Source organism: Neoarius graeffei, chromosome 3, assembly GCF_027579695.1.
Source record: "Neoarius graeffei isolate fNeoGra1 chromosome 3, fNeoGra1.pri, whole genome shotgun sequence".
Taxonomy (NCBI): domain Eukaryota; kingdom Metazoa; phylum Chordata; class Actinopteri; order Siluriformes; family Ariidae; genus Neoarius; species Neoarius graeffei.
This window is the reverse complement of record NC_083571.1, coordinates 87,746,584-87,766,254: the sequence shown is the minus strand read 5'-3', so window position 1 is coordinate 87,766,254 and position 19,671 is coordinate 87,746,584. Positions and strand designations below refer to the sequence as shown.

Genomic DNA, 19,671 nt, shown 5'->3' with positions numbered 1-19,671 from the left:
CAAGCACACCTTGATGAAATTGCCAGAGTACAAGTTTGTTAATAATCAAGGGCAGAACTCTGGTAAAATTTGCCCAAATTAAATAAAATTTCAATATGCGTGTAACTGTCATATAACAAAGCCTTTTGCCAAGTTTGGTGAAATTCCTCCACACATTGTGAGAGCAGTTGATTTCAGAAGCACGTACACCCTCATGAAACTGTCAAAGTACAAGTTACTTAATCAATGGGTCAAAACTCTGGTAAAATTTTTACAAACGAAATGAAATTGCAATATGCGTATTACCGTCATATAACACGGCGTTTTGCCAAGCTTCAAGAAATTCGTCCAAAAACCATGAGAGGAGTTGTCAGAAGGTGAGCACACCTTCATAAAATTCTGAAAGTACCGAATTTAACAAAATAACAACATGCGTATTACCGACATACAACAATGCCTTTTACCAAGTTTCATGAAATTCCTCCACAAATTGTGAGAGGAGTTGATTTCAGAAGGAGAAAAACACACTCATGAAATTGTCAAAGTATAATTTTGTTAATCAAGGGCTGGAACTCTGGAAAAATGTGACCGGATTTAACAAAATTACAATATTCGTATTAGCGACATACAACAAAGAATCCTGCCAAGTTTCATGAAATTCCTCCAAAAATTACGAGAGGAGTTGATTTCAGAAGGTGAGTACCCTTCCTGGGACGGACAGACATCGCCACGACATACAGTAATCCCCCTTCGGGCCTTTCGGCCAGCGGGGGATAAAAACAGTTGAAGGTTATCAGAGGAGAGCCAAGATAGAATGTCTGCAATTCACTCACTTCTGAGCTAAAGTGACGAGGAATTTGACGCACTGGTAGCAGCGACTGCTGTCCACATTGTTGCTCTGATGCATCAAAGCTGAAAAGGGGAGGGGAAAAAAAAAAAAACAAAAAACAGGCTACTTGGTCACATGACATCAGGTAGATATTTCATGATAGGAACAGGGCAGAATGATACCTACCCAGAAGCCCTTTCTCAGACTCGAATGCATATTTGAGTCTCTGGGACTGCAGAGGGTCCTCTAACATCTAAAGGTAAAAAGGAAAAAAAAAAAAAAAGAGCAATAAGATGTCTGTGCTAAATCTTTTCAAGAAACAAATTCTTCTGGCTCTCTTAAAGGAACAGTCCACCGTACTTCCATAATGAAATATGCTCTTATCTGAATTGAGACGAGCTGCTCCGTACCTCTCCGAGCTTTGCGCGACCTCCCAGTCAGTCAGACGCGCTGTCACTCCTGTTAGCAATGTAGCTAGGCTCAGTATGGCCAATGGTATTTTTTGGGGCTGTAGTTAGATGCGACCAAACTCTTCCGTGTTTTTCCTGTTTACATAGGTTTATATGACCAGTGACATGAAACAAGTTCAGTTACACAAATTGAAACGTAGCGATTTTCTATGCTATGGAAAGTCGGCACTATAATGACAGGCGTACTAACACCTTCGGCAGCGCATTGATATCTGAGCTCCGTATCAATGCGCTGCCGAAGCGCGCAGAAGGTGTTAGTACGCCTGTCATTATAGTGCGGACTTTCCATAGCATAGAAAATCGCTACGTTTCAATTTGTGTAACTGAACTTGTTTCATATCACTGGTCATATAAACCTATGTAAACAGGAAAAACGCGGAAGAGTTTGGTCACATCTAACTACAGCCCCAAAAAATACCATTGGCCATGCTGAGCCTAGCTACATTGCTAACAGGAGTGACAGCGCGTCTGACTGACTGGGAGGTCGCGCAAAGCTCGGAGAGGTACGGAGCAGCTCGTCTCAATTCAGATAAGAGCATATTTCATTATGGAAGTACGGTGGACTGTTCCTTTAAACGGTCATATGCAACGTTTTCCACCGTATCAACACGTGGATTTATCCAAAACCGCACATTATTCAGCTTACTTCACGAGACCCATGTTCAAATTATACAAACACAGGACCAGTCTGATTACAGACTTGACTGCGTGTATTTAACATTTCTTGTCTGCAGTTCTACTTAATGTCACTCACCAGAATCTCCAGAAGCATTTGGAAGACATTCTTGAGCTCGTGAGCAGGAGCGGTCTCTAGCTGATTCTACAAACCATACAGACGCAGAACATGTTAGCATTGCGCTCTATAAGAAGGGAATAAAATGACGCTTTTGTGACCGGGGATGTGTAAATCCCAGGATGAAGTGTAGTTTTGTGTTGCCAGTATGAGGGTATATATTGTCCTGGACCATCCTACCTTAAGCAGATGTAGCACTCCCAGAGAGAAAGGCTCGTTACAAAAGCAGCAGTAAGTCACCATCTCTATGAGGAAGGACAGTGGTCCAGACAGCTCACGCATGGCAAACATTACCTACAAAGCAAACAGCTTGGATAAATATCCTGCATCACAAATACGGTGTCTATAACAAATGAAAAAAGATGTCGGAGTGAGTGTGCGTGCGCGACACCTCCATAAGGTAAGGCTGTCCTTCGGGTTTGAACAGCAGTGTGTTGACGTCTGTGTGCAGTGGCAGGAGTGAGGTTGAAGACACTAAGCCAGAGGAGCTATGTTTGAACGCTCCAGGAGCTGCACACACATGATGAGAGTCTCAGATTCACAGCCCAATCTATGCACTGATCACCAAGCGTGGTAATGAATTCATTATTTGTGCATGTCATACAGTGAGCAGTGTGTACAGTGGGGCAAAAAAGTATTTAGTCAGTCACCAATTGTGCAAGTTCTCCCACTTAAAAAGATGAGAGAGGCCTGTAATTTTCATCATAGGTACACTTCAACTATGAGAGACAGAATGAGGAAAAAAAATCCAGAAAATCACATTGTCTGATTTTTAAAGAATTTATTTGCAAATTATGGTGGAAAATAAGTATTTGGTCAATAACAAAAGTTCCTCTCAATACTTTGTTATATACCCTTTGTTGGCAATGACAGAGGTCGAACGTTTTCTGTAAGTCTTCACAAGGTTTTCACACACTGTTGCTGGTATTTTGGCCCATTCCTCCATGCAGATCTCCTCTAGAGCAGTGATGGTTTGGGGCTGTCGCTGGGCAACATGGACTTTCTACTCCCTCCAAAGATTTTCTATGGGGTTGAGATCTGGAGACTGGCTAGGCCACTCCAGGACCTTGAAATGCTTCTTACGAAGCCACTCCTTCGTTGCCCGGGCGGTGTGTTTGGGATCATTGTCATGCTGAAAGACCCAGCAACATTTCATCTTCAATGCCCTTGCTGATGGAAGGAGGTTTTCACTCAAAATCTCATGATACATGGCCCCATTCATTCTTTCCTTTACACGGATCAGTCGTCCTGGTCCCTTTGCAGAAAAACAGCCCCAAAGCATGATGTTTCCACCCCCATGCTTCACAGTAGGTATGGTGTTCTCTGGATGCAACTCGGCATTCTTTCTCCTCCAAACACGACAAGTTGAGTTTTTACCAAAAAGTTCTATTTTGGTTTCATCTGACCATATGACATTCTCCCAGTCCTCTTCTGGATCATCCAAATGCTCTCTAGCAAACTTCAGACGGGCCTGGACATGTACTGGCTTAAGCAGGGGGACACGTCTGGCACTGCAGGATTTGAGTCCCTGGTGGCGTAGTGTGTTACTGATGGTAGCCTTTATTACTTTGGTCCCAGCTCTCTGCAGGTTATTCACTAGGTCCCCCCGTGTGGTTCTGGGATTTTTGCTCACCGTTCTTGTGATCATTTTGACCCCACGGGGTGAGATCTTGTGTGGAGCCCCAGATCGAGGGAGATTATCAGTGGTCTTGTATGTCTTCCATTTTCTAACAATTGCTCCCACAGTTGATTTCTTCACACCAAGCTGCTTACCTATTGCAGATTCAGTCTTCCCAGCCTGGTGCAGGTCTACAGTTTTGTTTCTGGTGTCCTTTGACGGCTCTTTGGTCTTGGCCATAGTGGAGTTTGGAGTGTGACTGTTTGAGGTTGTGGACAGGTGTCTTTTATACTGATAACGAGTTCAAACAGGTGCCATTAATACAGGTAACGAGTGGAGGACAGAGGAGCCTCTTAAAGAAGTTGTTACAGGTCTGTGAGAGCCAGAAATCTTGCTTGTTTGTAGGCGACCAAATACTTATTTTACCGAGGAATTTACCAATTAATTCATTAAAAATCCTACAATGTGATTTCCTGGAATCTTTCCCCCCATTCTGTCTCTCATAGTTGAAGTGTACCTATGATGAAAATTACAGGCCTCTCTCATCTTTTTAAGTGGGAGAACTTGCACAATTGGTGGCTGACTAAATACTTTTTGCTCCACTGTATGTGTGTGAAGTTGCTTACTTTCTGTTCTCTGAGATGTGAGGTCTGTGTGTAGCACCACCAGTGCAAGGGTGTTATGCAAGTGGAGGAACTCTCGTGCCTGAGCTGAACTCCACCGGCGGTTCTAAAGAGGACAGAGTGAGAAATAGTTTTAAAAAAAAAATTAGTAAAAAACTACATTTTGCCTCCTGTTGGGAGTTCAGATGGTACCGGTAATACCTGATTGTTCTGTCTATTAGGACCCAAAAGAAAGATAAGCATCCTTCGATAAGCAGCGTGCTTTAATAGCAGTTGACAAGGCCTGAATCCCTGAAAGTGAACACACAAATATATGGCCATGAGGAATTAAACAAATAAACAGAAGGCCAAAATGCAGATGGACCTTGATTTTGAGTGAACAGAAGGAAGCCTTGATTGGTCAAATCTGATCATTTGAATAATAAAACACATACAAAAAAAATGTTCAGCATTAAACTGGATGAATGTTATGCATACCCAGTAAGTGTCTTATTACTATTATTATTTGGAAAAAAAAAAAAAAGTTACTGTACAGCGTACAGATTTGTTGCAGATTATTTAGACAATTTTTTTTTTAAACTGAGCAACACTTATTTCTCCTGCTTTCTTACCCTCTGGGCAAAGTTACTAAATAGGCTGAAGTACTGTGAGCAGTTTTTGCAGTTCTCTGGTACGTCCTTGTCAAGCAAAGAGAGCAGCATATCTAAAAGGCAGTCCAACCCTGCGTCCTGGAAACATAGTGCACTCTCCAGAGTTTTCTCAAGGATGGAGGCCACCACGACACGCACCTCCCGCACGTTACACTCCAATAGGCAGTTCCTACCGAGAGAGAGAGAGAGAAAATTTGAACCAGACCCAAAGACCACCATTTTGGACACAGTGATGGAGGGTATGTTTTACATCATTAGTTCTACAACAAGAGTGCTCTGAGAGCACAATATCCTCCGCTGGCAACCACCATAACTCCGGTAAAATGCGACTGAATTGAACGAAATTACAATTACCGACATATCACAAAGAATCCTGCCAAATTTCATGAAATTCCTCCTAAAATCATGAGAGGAGTTGATTCCAGAAGGTGAGTACCCTTCCTGGGACGGACAGACGGACATCGCCACGACATAATCCCCCTTCGGGCCTTTCAGCCAGCAAGGGATAATAAAAATTCTGAGGGAAGTTGATTTCAGAAAGCAAGCACACCTTGATGAAATTGCCAAAGTACAAGTTTGTTAATAATCAAGGGCAGAACTCTGGTAAAATTTGCCCAAATTAAACGAAATTTCAATATGCGTATCTAACTGTCATATAACAAAGCCTTTTACCAATTTTGGTGAAATTCCTCCATAAATTGTGAGAGGAGTTGATTCCAGAAGAACGTACGCCCTCATGAAATTGTCAAAGTACAAGTTATTTAATCAAGGCTCAAAACTCTGGTAAAATTTTCACAAGCGAAATGAAATCGCGATATGCGTATTACCGTCATATAACACGGCGTTTTGCCAAGCTTCGAGAAATTCGTCCAAAAATTGTGAGAGGAGCTGATGTCAGAAGGCGAGCACACCTTCATGAAATTCTCAAAGTACAAGCTTGTTAATCAAGGGCTGTAACTCTGGTAAAATGTGACCGAATTGAACAAAATTACAACAGGCGTACTACCAACATACTGTATAACGATGCCTTTTACCAAGTTTGGTGAAATTCCTCCAAAAATTGTGAGAGGAGTTGATTTCAAAAGGAAAACACACTCTCGAAATTGTCAAAGTATAATTTTGTTAATCAAGTTGCTGGAACTCTGGGAAAATGTGACCCAGTTGAACAAAATTACAATATGCGTATTACCGACATATAACAAAGAATCCTGCCAAGTTTCGTGAAATTCCTCCGAAAACTGTGTGAAGAGTTGGTTTCAGAAGATGAGCACCCTTCCCGGGACAGATATCGCTATGACATAATTCCCCTACGGGCCTTTCAGCCAGAGGGGAATAAAAATTGGGGGTTTTCCGTCAGGTTTTGGAAGGGAGTCAGTTATTCACTCAATTGGATAAACACTTTGCTTGTATGTTGTGAATTAGACTTATGAGATAAATGCCTTGTTTTTGGTTTGTACACATGCCAGTAAACCACTGGGGAAATGCTGGAGGATAGAGCTGAGTGGGTGAGTCGAGCCGTTTCGATTGTAAACCAGTTCTTCAACATTCTCTGGCCTTGACGTGTCATGGTGTGATATTAGGGCAGTGCTAACTTTCAGTATAAACTGGCCAATCATACAGGAGCGCACGACAACCCACCCATCCTCCCCAGTGTTTCACCAAACACACATGCATACATTCCATCCTGGACACTGTTGGCGTCTTATGTGCATGCCACTGGCTTCATGTGTTCGTATTCTCTGGCCAAGGCCTACTTTCTGAGGTCTCTTCGCCAATAAGGCTACAGAATGCATTCACACCCACAACTAACAGATGCAAGCAATTTACTCTTATGGGTTGCTCCTGGCAAAATCCCACATGCATGAGAATGAACACAAAACACATGAGTTCAGGAATATGTTGCGCGTGACGTGCCGACAGTCAGGCCCAAGCCAAAACTGCACAGATAACCCTGGATAAAGCTACAGTTATACTGGCATTTATCAGGATGTTTTGACTAGTAGCAAGCACAGAGGACAGTGTTTTTTTTTTTTTTTTTTATTATACACACACGGTTTACTGGAAAATACACCACTCGTATTTTTCATACAAGCTACATCTGGGACATGGCGATTCAAAACCATGATATAAATCTCGATACGTCAATTGTGAAGAAATCGATTAATTTTGATAAATTTGGGTACTTTTTTGTGAATGTGTCTATATAATAAAAATATTGCTTGAAGATATGAAGTTTATCTTCTCGTGTTGAAAAACTCACATTTTTCACCCAAAATCCACTGTGGATCTGAGTGACACATTTAAATAATATTGGCTGGCTTTTTTTCATGGTATATCAGATATATTCCATTCAGCTAGCATGATACTGGACGAGTCGAAGACGAGTTCAATATCATGCTAGCTGAATGGAACACATACATGTCAACCTATACGGAATGTCCGTATTTTATACGGATTTGATTCAATAAACGTAGTATACGGGCGTATAAATAAAGTTGTACGGATTCTTTAAAAAAACTTCAATATTTATTTAGAGCTATAATCAATTCCCACGATGATAAAAGAGCGCATGACATTTACAAACGTACTGTACAGCACAGACAGCCAGTAAAGAGTCTTATGAAATCGCGCGTTATCTTGTGGTAGCGAGACTTCGTTCCACTTTTGATCATGCGCACACCGCATTGCGAGAATCCCGCCAACCGGGAAGTCATAGACATATAAACATAGACGCCGCCTTCTGGATAGAATCATACATCATCCTCGCCGCCATATTGGATGTGGCAAAGTGGAGATTCTTCAACCGTCTCGGCGTCTAGACAGTAGCCGAGAATAAAGATGCCTCATTCATGTGCTGCGTTTAACTGTACCAACAGGTTTACCGTCCAAACGAGATCACATGGGATTACCTTTCACAGGTGAGACTGGAAAAATACTTTTCATTGTATTTGGTCATTATAACGTAATTTTGCGAACAGATTTTTCTGACTTTGTGGCTAATATAAAGTCTCGTGCATAATAGCCGCTCGGTGAAACCTGTCTCCAAACAACGAAGTATTTCCTTCGTAACTATGCTGATAACACTTTGTGTTTTTGTCAAACATTGGAACTTTGTATTCATTCTGACGGTTTGTTGTTATTAATATTGAATAAAAAGTAACTGGGATATATCATTGTTAATTATCATTCAAATTTTAGGTAAATTATTTTAATTTGCATCTTATACGGATTTTATAAGGGAAATACGGATTTTGGAGGTTGGTTATACAGGTTTGATTGACCAAAGGTTGACATGTATGGGAACATACAAAAAAAAAAAAAAAAAAAAGCCAGCCAGTATTATGATTAGACATACACACTCCTTTTGGGTGTTCTTTCTATTTCAAAATTCTCTCAAAATGTTCCGTATTTAATGAAGCAAACCTGGCGGCCATGTTTGTTTACAAATTATCACAGTCGCTCGCTAGCGCGGAAGTTTTACGTCTCGGACATGTGACGTCATGTCTTGACAACCATGCAATAATCGCAAACCATATTCAGTGCTAGTTCTCCTTTGGGTAGAGTGACGTAATACATGTAGAATAAGCGATATGCTAACAATATTGCATGCTATCAAACCAAATGAATGAAACCCGCTAAAAGGGAACAGAACACGTTTTTATTCCATCGAAAAAGTGTCCTGTATGTATAATAATTAACAGTTATTTCACGAAATCAAGTTGTACATGAGCGGATAGCTAACGAGGCATGGCGCACTGAGTTGGCTATAAGCCATGTACGACGAGATTGAGTGGAATAACGGTTTTACTCTGTCCATGTTCACTGGATTTTGAGAAACTGAGCATTTTTTTTTTGCGGTTTCGATAAATGGAAACTTTATTCAAAACATCTGACCAAATCATTTCCGCTGAGAATGTAAACAAACCGGCGAAATGACGGTAGCAATTTGTGAAAAATGCGATAATTCTTGGGGGGTAAAAAAAAAAAAAAAAAAGTTCTTACCATCAAATACTTTTATTCCATATTTTGTTGCTTTTTTTTGTATTTGAGGTTTTGTTTTCGAGTAGAGTTTTTATTTCGTCCCCGGTTGGTTCAGTAACACGCTCCACCATTTTCTTTTTCTCTCCTCACGGTATAGGAGCCGATATCCTCGTAGCAGAGTAACCAATCCAAGCAGACGATTGCTCATATCCAGTGAGCGTGGACAGAATAAATATATGCTATTTACCAGCTGGGAGGTCCGTATGGTGAAACACCGTGACCGAGGTCTTGAAAGTACTGATCGAGGCCCTCTGGGCCGAGGTCAGTATTTAAGGCCGAGGTCACAGTATTTCACCATACGGACCGACCTTAAGCTGGTAAATAATATATTTATTTTTTTCTTTACCAAATTCTAACAGGGGGCGGCACGGTGATGTAGTGGTTAGCACTGTCGCCTCACAGCAAGAAGGTCCTGGGTTCGAGCCCCGGGGCCGGCGAGGGCCTTTCTGTGCGGAGTTTGCATGTTCTCCCCGTGTCCGCGTGGGTTTCCTCCGGGTGTTCCGGTTTCCCCCACAGTCCAAAGACATGCAGGTTAGGTTAACTGGTGACTCTAAATTGACCGTAGGTGTGAATGTGAGTGTGAATGGTTGTCTGTGTCTATGTGTCAGCCCTGCGATGACCTGGCGACTTGTCCAGGGTGTACCCCACCTTTCACCCGTAGTCAGCTGGGATAGGCTCCAGCTTGCCTGCGACCCTGTAGAACAGGATAAAGCGGCTAGAGATAATGAGATGAGATGAGAAATTCTAACAGAAAACGAGAGCGCCCGAAAGGGAAAACCGAGCCGAGCTGCCATTTTGAATCCTCATTCACGGCTGTAATGCAAATTGCTTCCTCCTCGGTATACAAGTGCACTTCCATGGCAGGAAAAAAAAAACATTTTGCCGCCTATGCAGTCCCCTATTTATACAAATAGGAGTCATTCAGGATTCAGCCATGTTTTTGCTCGGCGTTAGCAAGTTACAGGTTTTTAGCTTTCTCCTGAAATGTTTTCTTTTATTTCTTCTTCCTCAGGGTAGTAAAACTCGCTTTCGCTGTGAACACTGTCGTTATCGCTATCCATGCTGTAAAATTAATGCTATTCTCCTGAGAAATGCTGGCAAAAATGTATAAGATTTTTGATAATCTTAGAAATAAATCTTATAAAAAAGATAAATGTTGGCAAAAAATTCTACTATGTTTGTTGTTGTGAACGAGCGCGTCGCCAGAGGTCCATAACCGGGGTCCATATCGTAGGATACGGACCCGCTCGCCAGCCAATCAGAGCGCAGTATTTGATAGAAAACGCACCGCGAAAAAAATAATTCCTGATATTTCACGCCGATGAAGTCACTCCCAGTGTTTTCCCACTGACTTGATGCACGCTCTCAAAATGGCGAACTAGTTCAAAATTAAAATTCTTTTGATTAACTCGCATATTTTTTTGGTGAATGTGTCCATATAACGTGGAGAACATTACACGGTGGCATGAAGATATGAAGTTTATCTTCTTGTGCTTCACTCACTCATGAATATGTTCACCATTCGAAGATAAAACTTCATATCTTCGCGCGATCATGTAATATCCTCTATATACCAGGGGCGATTTCTCAGAGACAACAAGGGAAGCCGAGCTTCCCCTAAAATTCTCTCCCCAAACTGCGGCATCTACGACGTTGAATTCTCATTAAAACAATAACTTGCATAACATAATATATGCCCAAGATTGTATTTACGTTCATAACTATCCTGTAACTTATTTGAGTGATGTCTGATGAACTTGCAGTTCGCTACGAGAATCACCGTTGCTGCCAGGCTGTAACCAGCGTTGCCAGATACTGCTGACGTTTTCCAGCCAAAATATGTTCAAAACCCGCCAAAATCCACTTAAAACCGCCCAATCTGGCAACACTGACTGTAACCTTTCTTATTTCAATGGGCTCTATGGCTGGCAGCCGGGTATCCGTTGCAGTCTATGAGAGGGCTCTGAACAGCCAATTTCAGCTAGTTGTTATTGGTTAAAATCAACAAAATCGTCACTTCCAGGGAAGCCGGGCTTCTCTGGGACTAAACGAGACAGTGGGAGGGACAAGAAGCCGGGCTGATGAAGGATTATTGGAGGTAGTGTTTGAAAGACATGAGGAGGGCGGGCTCTGTACTTCGGCGTCGGCGAGGAATACGGAAGTATGATCAGTCAGTCCCCAGCGGATGTCGAGAAAGTGTAGTCGTGTGCCAAAGTGCTGTCTGAATTTCTTTTCATATAAACGTTTCTTCTCATTGATGTCTCTGTACATTACTCTGTAAATAAATGTAAATATTACTCGTTGTGCTCCGTTAACTTTCATCCATTCTATCAGTTTGATCATTCGCGAATTCACTTGTTTATTTCATTTGTAGTTCAATCTGGTTGTAGGCTAGCTTGAGCCTTATTGAGATCTGCAGTGCTAGCTGCTAACAGAAATTGGTGAAGTCTCTGGAAAACACAACCAGCTGGTATGACAGGGTCACAGACCATTTTCTGGAAAAGGAGCGGAGGGCAGAATTTGTGTATAAATAGTGTTCATGTTCATGAATCTGAAGTGTGTATATTGTTCAGTAATGTTAAGAGAATGGTGGGCTCTGTGTTGTAGGTTATACCTGGGTATAATATTCAAGGTTCTGTGTGTTGCATAGCCTACCTGGTTATGAATTTCCAGACCGTGTTGCAGATGATGTTCAAAGATGTGTTGCACAGCTGGGTGTTGTGTTAAAGACTCTGTGTTGCATATCAGGGTATGATGTTCAAGGCTCTTCGTTGAATAGCCAGTGATTTTTGGATGTTTGATATTTTTGATTAAGGATATGAGGCACTAGCCTGGCAAGCCAGACTATAACATGAAATGTACAAGCAAAAATACTTTCTGCCACTAGGTAGGGTTGTCTAGTTCACTATGCTAATGGGGCACACCTTTCTATGCTTTGATATCCGGCCTACAGGTTTTACGATGAATGCGTAAAATGGGCTTCCCCTGTTTTAAAAACCAGCAGCCGCCACTGCTATATACTGTATATCACGACTATATTCCTACTCACTTGATGATCTCCCGTCCCTCAGCGGCTACCAGGTACTGCACCATCCACCGACATGCCTCACTGCTCTTCGACAGCAACATCTCCACTGTAGCTATCCACTCCTCTGTATCAACCCTAGCAGGGAAACACACACACATTCATTTCTATACAGTAACACATTCTCACAGCGGAGATTAGTTTGAAATTTTATGGACACAGGAATGGTATGCTTATATTTACCTACAAGACTTCTACTTAATAAATAACCCTTTAGTACATAAATAAACAGGACAGACAAAACCTGTTGTCTCGCTAAGCTGACGTTACGTTCTTTTCCCCACTCCTCACGCTGTATGCTCACTACACAGGGTAAAACACAAGTGTTCTTGTGCACTACATCCCCAAATGATTACTATTTGAGATTCATGTAGCAGTCAGACAAAAATATCACACCTCTAAGTGACTAACTCACTTGTAGCACAAACTAAATAGAAAATTTGTTTCCAGTAGACTCGGTTGTCACGAAGATGAAAATCTGTGCTGCGCCTGGGTTTGTCCAAAATGTGCTGAATTACTCATTGTCATACAGGTCAACCTTTGGTCAATCAAACCCATATAACCAACCTCCAAAATCTGTATTTCCCTTATAAAATCCGTATAAGATGCAAATTAAAATAATTCACCTAAAATTTGAATGATAATTAACAATGATATATCCCAGTTACTTTTTATTCAATACTAATAACAATAAACCTTCAGAATGAATACAAAGCTCCAATGTTTGACAAAAACACAAAGTGTTATCAGCATAGTTACGAAGGAAATACTTCGTTGTTTGGAGACAGGTTTCACCGAGCGGCTATTATGCACGAGACTTTATATTAGCCACAAAGTCAGAAAAATCTGTTCGCAAAATTACGTTATAATGACCAAATACAATGAAAAGTATTTTTCCAGTCTCACCTGTGAAAGGTAATCCCATGTGATCTCGTTTGGACGGTAAACCTGTTGGTACAGTTAAACGCAGCACATGAATGAGGCATCTTTATTCTCGGCTACTGTCTAGACGCCGAGACGGTTGAAGAATCTCCACTTTGCCACATCCAATATGGCGGCGAGGATGACGCATGATTCTACGCAGAAGGCGGCGTCTATGTTTATATGTCTATGACTTCACGATTGGCGGGATTCTCGCAATGCGGTGTGCGCATGATCAAAAGTGGAACGAAGTCTTGCTACCACAAGATAACGCGCGATTTCATAAGACTCTTTACTGGCTGTCTGTGCTGTACAGTACGTTTGTAAATGTTATGCGCTCTTATCATCGTGGGAATTGATTATAGCTCTAAATAAATATTGAAGTTTTTTTAAAGAATCCGTATAACTTTATTTATACGCCCGTATACTATGTTTATTGAATCAAATCCGTATAAAATACGGACATTCCGTATAGGTTGACATGTATGCATTGTGTCTCGTGTTGAACAAGAGCAATAAAGAAGACATGAGACACAGTCGTACCATGATTCACCAAGTAACTTAAAAAAAAAAAAAAAGCTTGGAGCTGCTTGGAGCATTTTATAAATTATGAGATAACTTGATCGAGTGAGCTCCCATACCGAAGCTTCTTCTTGGTGCGCAGGTACGTATGGAACAGGAACTGCACCGCCAGCTGCAGGCTGGTCTTCGCCATGGCCTGATAGGATTGATGTTTCAACTTTGTCTGTGTACATTGTAAAAAGAACAGCCTTCATGTTTTATTTACTTTTTAATCTGCAAAGCATTTAGATATTTATCCAGAAGGGGGGGAATAAAAAAAATCGTGCGGTGAAGTCTTACCGAATTGACGGAGGCCAGTGACAAGGTGAAGTTAAAGTAATCACTATTGTACACATCTCTGTTCTTCATGAACTTTAGGTTCTCATCCCTCACCATCTGTAAAGACAAACATCTGGCTGTTAAACACAAGATCTACCAGAGGGGTGAACAAATCAATGCACTACATACCCGAGACAAAGCACATTCTGTGTAAAGGATATTCTTTTTTTTTTTTGTATTGCCAGGTGCCTGGCAATACAAAGGCTTCATCTGGTACACTACCTTTCAAAAGTTTGGGGTCACCCAGACAATTTTGTGTTTTCCATGAAAAGTCACACTTTTATTTACCACCATAAGTTGTAAAATGAATAGAAAATATAGTCGAGACATTTTTCTGGCCATTTTGAGCATTTAATCGACCCCACAAATGTGATGCTCCAGAAACTCAATCTGCTCAAAGGAAGGTCAGTTTTATAGCTTCTCTAAAGAGCTCAACTGTTTTCAGCTGTGCTAACATGATTGTACAAGGGTTTTCTAATCATCCATTAGCCTTCTGAGGCAATGAGCAAACACATTGTACCATTAGAACACTGGAGTGAGAGTTGCTGGAAATGGGCCTCTATACACCTATGGAGATATTGCACCAAAAACCAGACATTTGCAGCTAGAATAGTCATTTAGCACATTAGCAATGTATAGAGTGGATTTCTGATTAGTTTAAAGTGATCTTCATTGAAAAGAACAGTGCTTTTCTTTCAAAAATAAGGACATTTCAAAGTGACCCCAAACTTTTGAACGGTAGTGTATGTTGGCTCTGTTTAACTTCCAAATCTTTCCATCTGCTGCGCTACACACATTGGCTGAAGTGAGATTCGGCTTTTTAGCGAACGTATTAATTGGAGTGAGAGATGACAAATGGTCTTTTTAGAATCAGGAACACACAGGTACATGGAAACACTGAGGGCCCGTTTACACGAGGACGCTGTCGGGTAAAAACGACTAAATATTTTATTGGAAGTGCCTTTCGTCTACACGGGGACAGTGTTTCCGAGGCTGAAAAAGGGAAAAAATTGAAAACGCCTTCCAGAGTGGATAAGTTAAAAACAGCCCCCGTTGCATATCCGTCTAAACTACCCAATACGCGAAACTCTGCTCGGATCTGCTCACGTCGGGTACACGTTTACGTCATACATGTCATATACTGTACATGCCAGCCCGGGAAGTAAGAAAGTAAGTAAAAAACTAAGAGCATGTCTGATTACATCGATTCAACGGACCTTCAAGCTGCTCTGGCAGCTTTAATAAACGTCCAGGAGTCCATAGCCAAAGTAGTCAAAGTTTTGGCGGCGCAGATGTGCAGATCAGACAAGACGGAAGACGTTGCGCATGCGTGCAGACATAGCGGAGGTCTTTCACAGCACCACCTAGCCGCCTGGCATGCACATCCAATTGAATTCCACACATTTATGCGTCACTGTATAGATGCAGATTTCCCCCTTGAAAGCGGTCGTGTAGACGCGGAAAAAAGTGAGAACGAAAACGGACTTTTGCGTTTTTGTTTCAGACCGTCCCCGTGTAAAGTGGGCCTGAATCAACTGAGTAAAATATAGCGCAGAGCCACATAACTCTCCTGTTTACTAGGTGCACTCAACCTGGCGGATAAACACGCTTACAGAAAATAAATTCATTAGCCAAACTTGAAGATTTTTTTTGACAACAGCCAAAACATTACCCAATGATTTGGTGTCTTTTCGTTGAGGGCACAAAAACATGATGTCCTGCATTCATTTCCTTTTTGTATTCGTGAACTTAACTAGTTAACCTGCTCGCTGTATGTTATTACATGATGTGAGCTACCAGTTATAGCCTCGTCAATAAGCTTTCACCAGGATTACTATAGACAGATAGATGGAGCTGAGCTTCGATCTGTATTCTTCCTCCGAGACAGACAGTTTGATGTCGGATGTAAAATAACAGGACCTGGAAGATCCTGGCAGGCATCTTCTCCACAAACAGGCCCTTTTTCTCTCCTTTCCTGACCAGCCGGGTGAGTAGAGTGAGCCGGTCGTTATTGGCTCTGGGAGGTCGCGGGGATGACTGAGGGGAAATGTCGGGAGACGAAGGGGCAGACCTGAGAGAAAAACACGGCTAAATATTAGCCTTTAAAAAAAAAAATCCATTAATACGCGATTCGTTACTGGTAAGGTATGTAACTCACAGAGACAGGTCCTCGGCTTCCTGTCTCATGACGCTGACGCGGCTCTTTTTGGGGAGGACAGGCGAGTTCTGCTCACTGATGCGCTGGTAGAACAGCATATAAGCATTCCAGTAGCGTCGCCGCACATCTGGATACGGGTTAGCTACAGGAAAACAGGGCATGAGATCTTCAGCAAAGGATTTACTAATGATACAGTTTACATTCATGGGTATCTGGTGAGGTGATTTCTTGTGCAGGTGCTGGGTGGTCAGATGGGTGTCTGGACAAATGGATCTGGAGAAAGGGTAACATACACTGATCGTAGACTTTGGGTCTGTACTCTCCACCAAAACACTCGTACTCCAGGGTTTCGTCGTTCATGTCGAACTCCTCAACAACGTTATCGTTAAACTTGTACCACCGGCTTCGCGAACCTCCCCTAGATGAGAGGCCCAGAAGAGAGAATTGTAGCGAGAGAGAGAGAGAGAGAGAGAGAGAGAGAGAGAGAGAGAGAGAGAGAGAGGAAGGGGGGAAAAAAAAAAGAATAGAACATTAGCTTAGCTTATTGTATTCAGGTCATGCCTGCATTCCTATAGTCCCTGGGTAGCTGTTCCAGTTTAAGAAAAAAAAGTATGACTCCCAAGCATCTGGACCTGCTTAAGCAATTAGATGCAAAACCACTTGTAAAAGGCACTGGGCCAAATCAGTAACAGCCCCCAATACACACATACAAGAAATAAACTAGTGTGCGCACGCGCGCACACACGTTTGCCTCACTATCTTTGTGAGGACCTTCCATTGACAATTATTATTGTAGTTAATTAATGTTGTGCCTGCACCTAAACCTAACTGTAACTTCAGTCATGAAAAGGAAACTTTTTGGCTCTTATTTTTTATTTTTTTTGTTGAAAACAAAACAAAACGACACCCCCAGCAATTTCTTTGTGGGGACCATCCGAATGTCCCCACAAGGTTGAACTTGTCAGATTTTACAATCCTTGTGGGGACATTTGTTCCTCAGTAGTATATAAAAACACACACACACACACACACACACACACACACACACACACACACACACATTTGCCTCACTATCTTTGTGAGGACCTTCCATTGACAATTATTATTGTAGTTAATTCATGTTGTGCCTGCACCTAAACCTAATTGTAACTTCAGTCATGAAAAGGAAACTTTTTGGCTCTTATTTTTTTAAATTTTTGTTTCAAACAAAACAAAAGAAAACCCCAGCAATTTCTTTGTGGGGACCATCCGAATGCCCCCACAAGGTTGAACTTGTCAGATTTAACAATCCTTGTGGGGACATTTGGTCCTCAGTAGTATATAAAAACGCAAACACACACACACGTTTGTCTCACTATCTTTGTGAGGACCTTCCATTGACAAGTATTATTGTAGTTAATTCATGTTGTGCCTGCACCTAAACCTAACTGTAACTTCAGTCATGAAAAGGAAACTTTTTGGCTCTTATTTTTTTTTTAATTTTTGTTGAAAACAAAACAAACAAAAAAACCCCCCAGCAATTTCTTTGTGGGGACCATCCGAATGCCCCCACAAGGTTGAACTTGTCAGATTTTACAATCCTTGTGGGGACATTTGGTCCTCAGTAGTATATAAAAACGCAAACACACACACACACGTTTGTCTCACTATCTTTGTGAGGACCTTCCATTGACAATTATTATTGTAGTTAATTCATGTTGTGCCTGCACCTAAACCTAATTGTAACTTCAGTCATGAAAAGGAAACTTTTTGGCTCTTATTTTTTTAAATTTTTGTTGAAAACAAAACAAAACAAAAAACCCAGCAATTTCTTTGTGGGGGACCATCCGAATGTCCCCACAAGGTTGAACTTGTCAGAAATTACAATCCTTGTGGGGACATTTGGTCCTCAGTAGTATATAAAAACACACACACACAGAGAGAGAGAGCAAAGGTGCAAAAGTCTTTACTTTTTCAAATCCTCCAATACCTCACATTCCGGCCAAATGTTTAAGATGTGGTTGTGAGAAAAGTTGCACATGTGGCGTATATATGGGCTGTGAAGCTGATTAATAGTTGCTAAAGAAGAGTAATACTTTCCTATTTTAAGGAAAAAGGCCACCTAAAATGAACAGTGGTGCCTACGCTGAATCCATGCTTACCTGCGGTCTTTGATAAAGGAGTAGTAGTGTCCTGCGTGTGCCTGGCCGCTGTGTACCACCACTCCAACAAGTTCATAGTTCTCAGATATGGTGACTTTCTTGCGTGGGGAGCCTCCAGGCCCAGCGTCTCCCCCTCTGTTGTTCTCTCCGTGATCTGAACTGGAGTCTTGTCGCGCCATGCCGGACACTGTGTACGGCTCCATGTTCAGCACCCACGGGAACTAGTGAGACAAATTGATCACCGTTATAGTTTTCGGATCATGTAAGAGAAGTGTGTGGTGGTCTGGGAAAACAAAACCATCGCTTTGACTGACTGCTTGTGAAAAGATCATGTTGATTAAAGAGTCAGTTTACCAAACACGGTGGTAAATACAGCCAGTCTCCCTGGCCTAAAGATGTCTAAAACCTTGCTAGTTCGGTGTGATTTACTTACGCAGTGACTGTCCTGCTGCGACCACGAAAGTTATGTGACGCAGTGAAACGGATAAAAGCTTAATCAGTTCAGTTTGTAATCCTATACCGGCTGTCAAAGGGTCTGCAACGCATGACATCATCAAAACAAAGAAATAAAGGTGGTCACTTGTACTTTGGGTGATCAAACGGAGACTGATATACAGTACATGATGCTGGCAATCAAAATGGTAACTGCTTTCCCATTATCAATGTATAACCCTTTAAAACTGTGCACTAGTTTTGTAGATTATGTTACAAATGCAGGACATCCTTCACTTTAATGAAATAATCAGAATCTACGCTTTGGTCCTTTTCTATTTTAAAATGCTGCAACACCAGTTAAAGTACAGGAAAGCATGTAGTTTAGAGAACTATATATTTATATAATCGCAGAAAATAATCAGACTTTGTCCACGTGAAGGGTTTTCCCAGGCTGCTCCACAAATGGGATCACTGCTGGATCCTGTAAAATCAGCTACATGCCCAAGAATGCCATAACATCTTTTAGTAGTCAACAGCAATAAAAATGTCTTACTCTGATCTGTTCGTCGTATTTAATGGAGCGTCCACTCTCCCAGTCGAAGCCAAAACGCATGAGATGGATAACCAGCACACTGGGCAATGACTTAATACATGTGCGCTTCACTGTAGTCCTCTAAAAAACACATTATCAACACACACACACACACACACACATTTAGCCTACACGTATTAGTATAATAAACTCATCAGTTAGCACTGCAAGCAAAAGGCTACACAGGTCTGCATAGGTCTTCACCTTCTCTTTGCATTTCTCACAATAGTAAGCATTGCTGCCCTCCAGCACCTCTCCTCTGACAAACTGATCGAGAGAAATCTCCAAACTCTGACATGATGTCACCCCGAGGTTCAGTGCCATGAAGGTTTCCTCACGCTCATACCTGTATATGAGGGGTGGGTGGGAAGAGGATATTGGGGGGGAGAGAGAGAGAGAGAGAGAGAGAGAGAGAGAGAGAGAGAGAGAGAAACAG

The 19,671-nt window shown here is 41.7% G+C and overlaps 1 protein-coding gene across 3 annotated transcripts in view; it reads right to left on the bottom strand.

Moving 5' to 3' along the window:
- usp24 (ubiquitin specific peptidase 24) overlaps window positions 1–19,671 on the bottom strand; it is a 278,284-nt gene that overhangs the window by 23,540 nt on the left and 235,073 nt on the right. For 2 of the 3 annotated variants that reach the window (XM_060917596.1, XM_060917597.1), the window contains 15 exons: window positions 19,440–19,581; window positions 19,197–19,316; window positions 18,209–18,429; window positions 16,361–16,485; window positions 16,068–16,209; window positions 15,830–15,980; window positions 13,871–13,966; window positions 13,651–13,754; window positions 12,053–12,166; window positions 4,924–5,131; window positions 4,514–4,603; window positions 4,316–4,418; window positions 2,463–2,581; window positions 2,252–2,365; window positions 2,033–2,098 (listed from right to left, as the gene is read on the bottom strand). In XM_060917596.1, the coding sequence (XP_060773579.1) occupies window positions 2,033–2,098; window positions 2,252–2,365; window positions 2,463–2,581; window positions 4,316–4,418; window positions 4,514–4,603; window positions 4,924–5,131; window positions 12,053–12,166; window positions 13,651–13,754; window positions 13,871–13,966; window positions 15,830–15,980; window positions 16,068–16,209; window positions 16,361–16,485; window positions 18,209–18,429; window positions 19,197–19,316; window positions 19,440–19,581 (1,915 nt within the window). Of the gene's footprint in view, window positions 1–812; window positions 892–994; window positions 1,062–2,032; window positions 2,099–2,251; window positions 2,366–2,462; window positions 2,582–4,315; window positions 4,419–4,513; window positions 4,604–4,923; window positions 5,132–12,052; window positions 12,167–13,650; window positions 13,755–13,870; window positions 13,967–15,829; window positions 15,981–16,067; window positions 16,210–16,360; window positions 16,486–18,208; window positions 18,430–19,196; window positions 19,317–19,439; window positions 19,582–19,671 lie in introns of all 3 variants that reach the window. The other variant, XM_060917598.1, reaches the window with a different exon arrangement.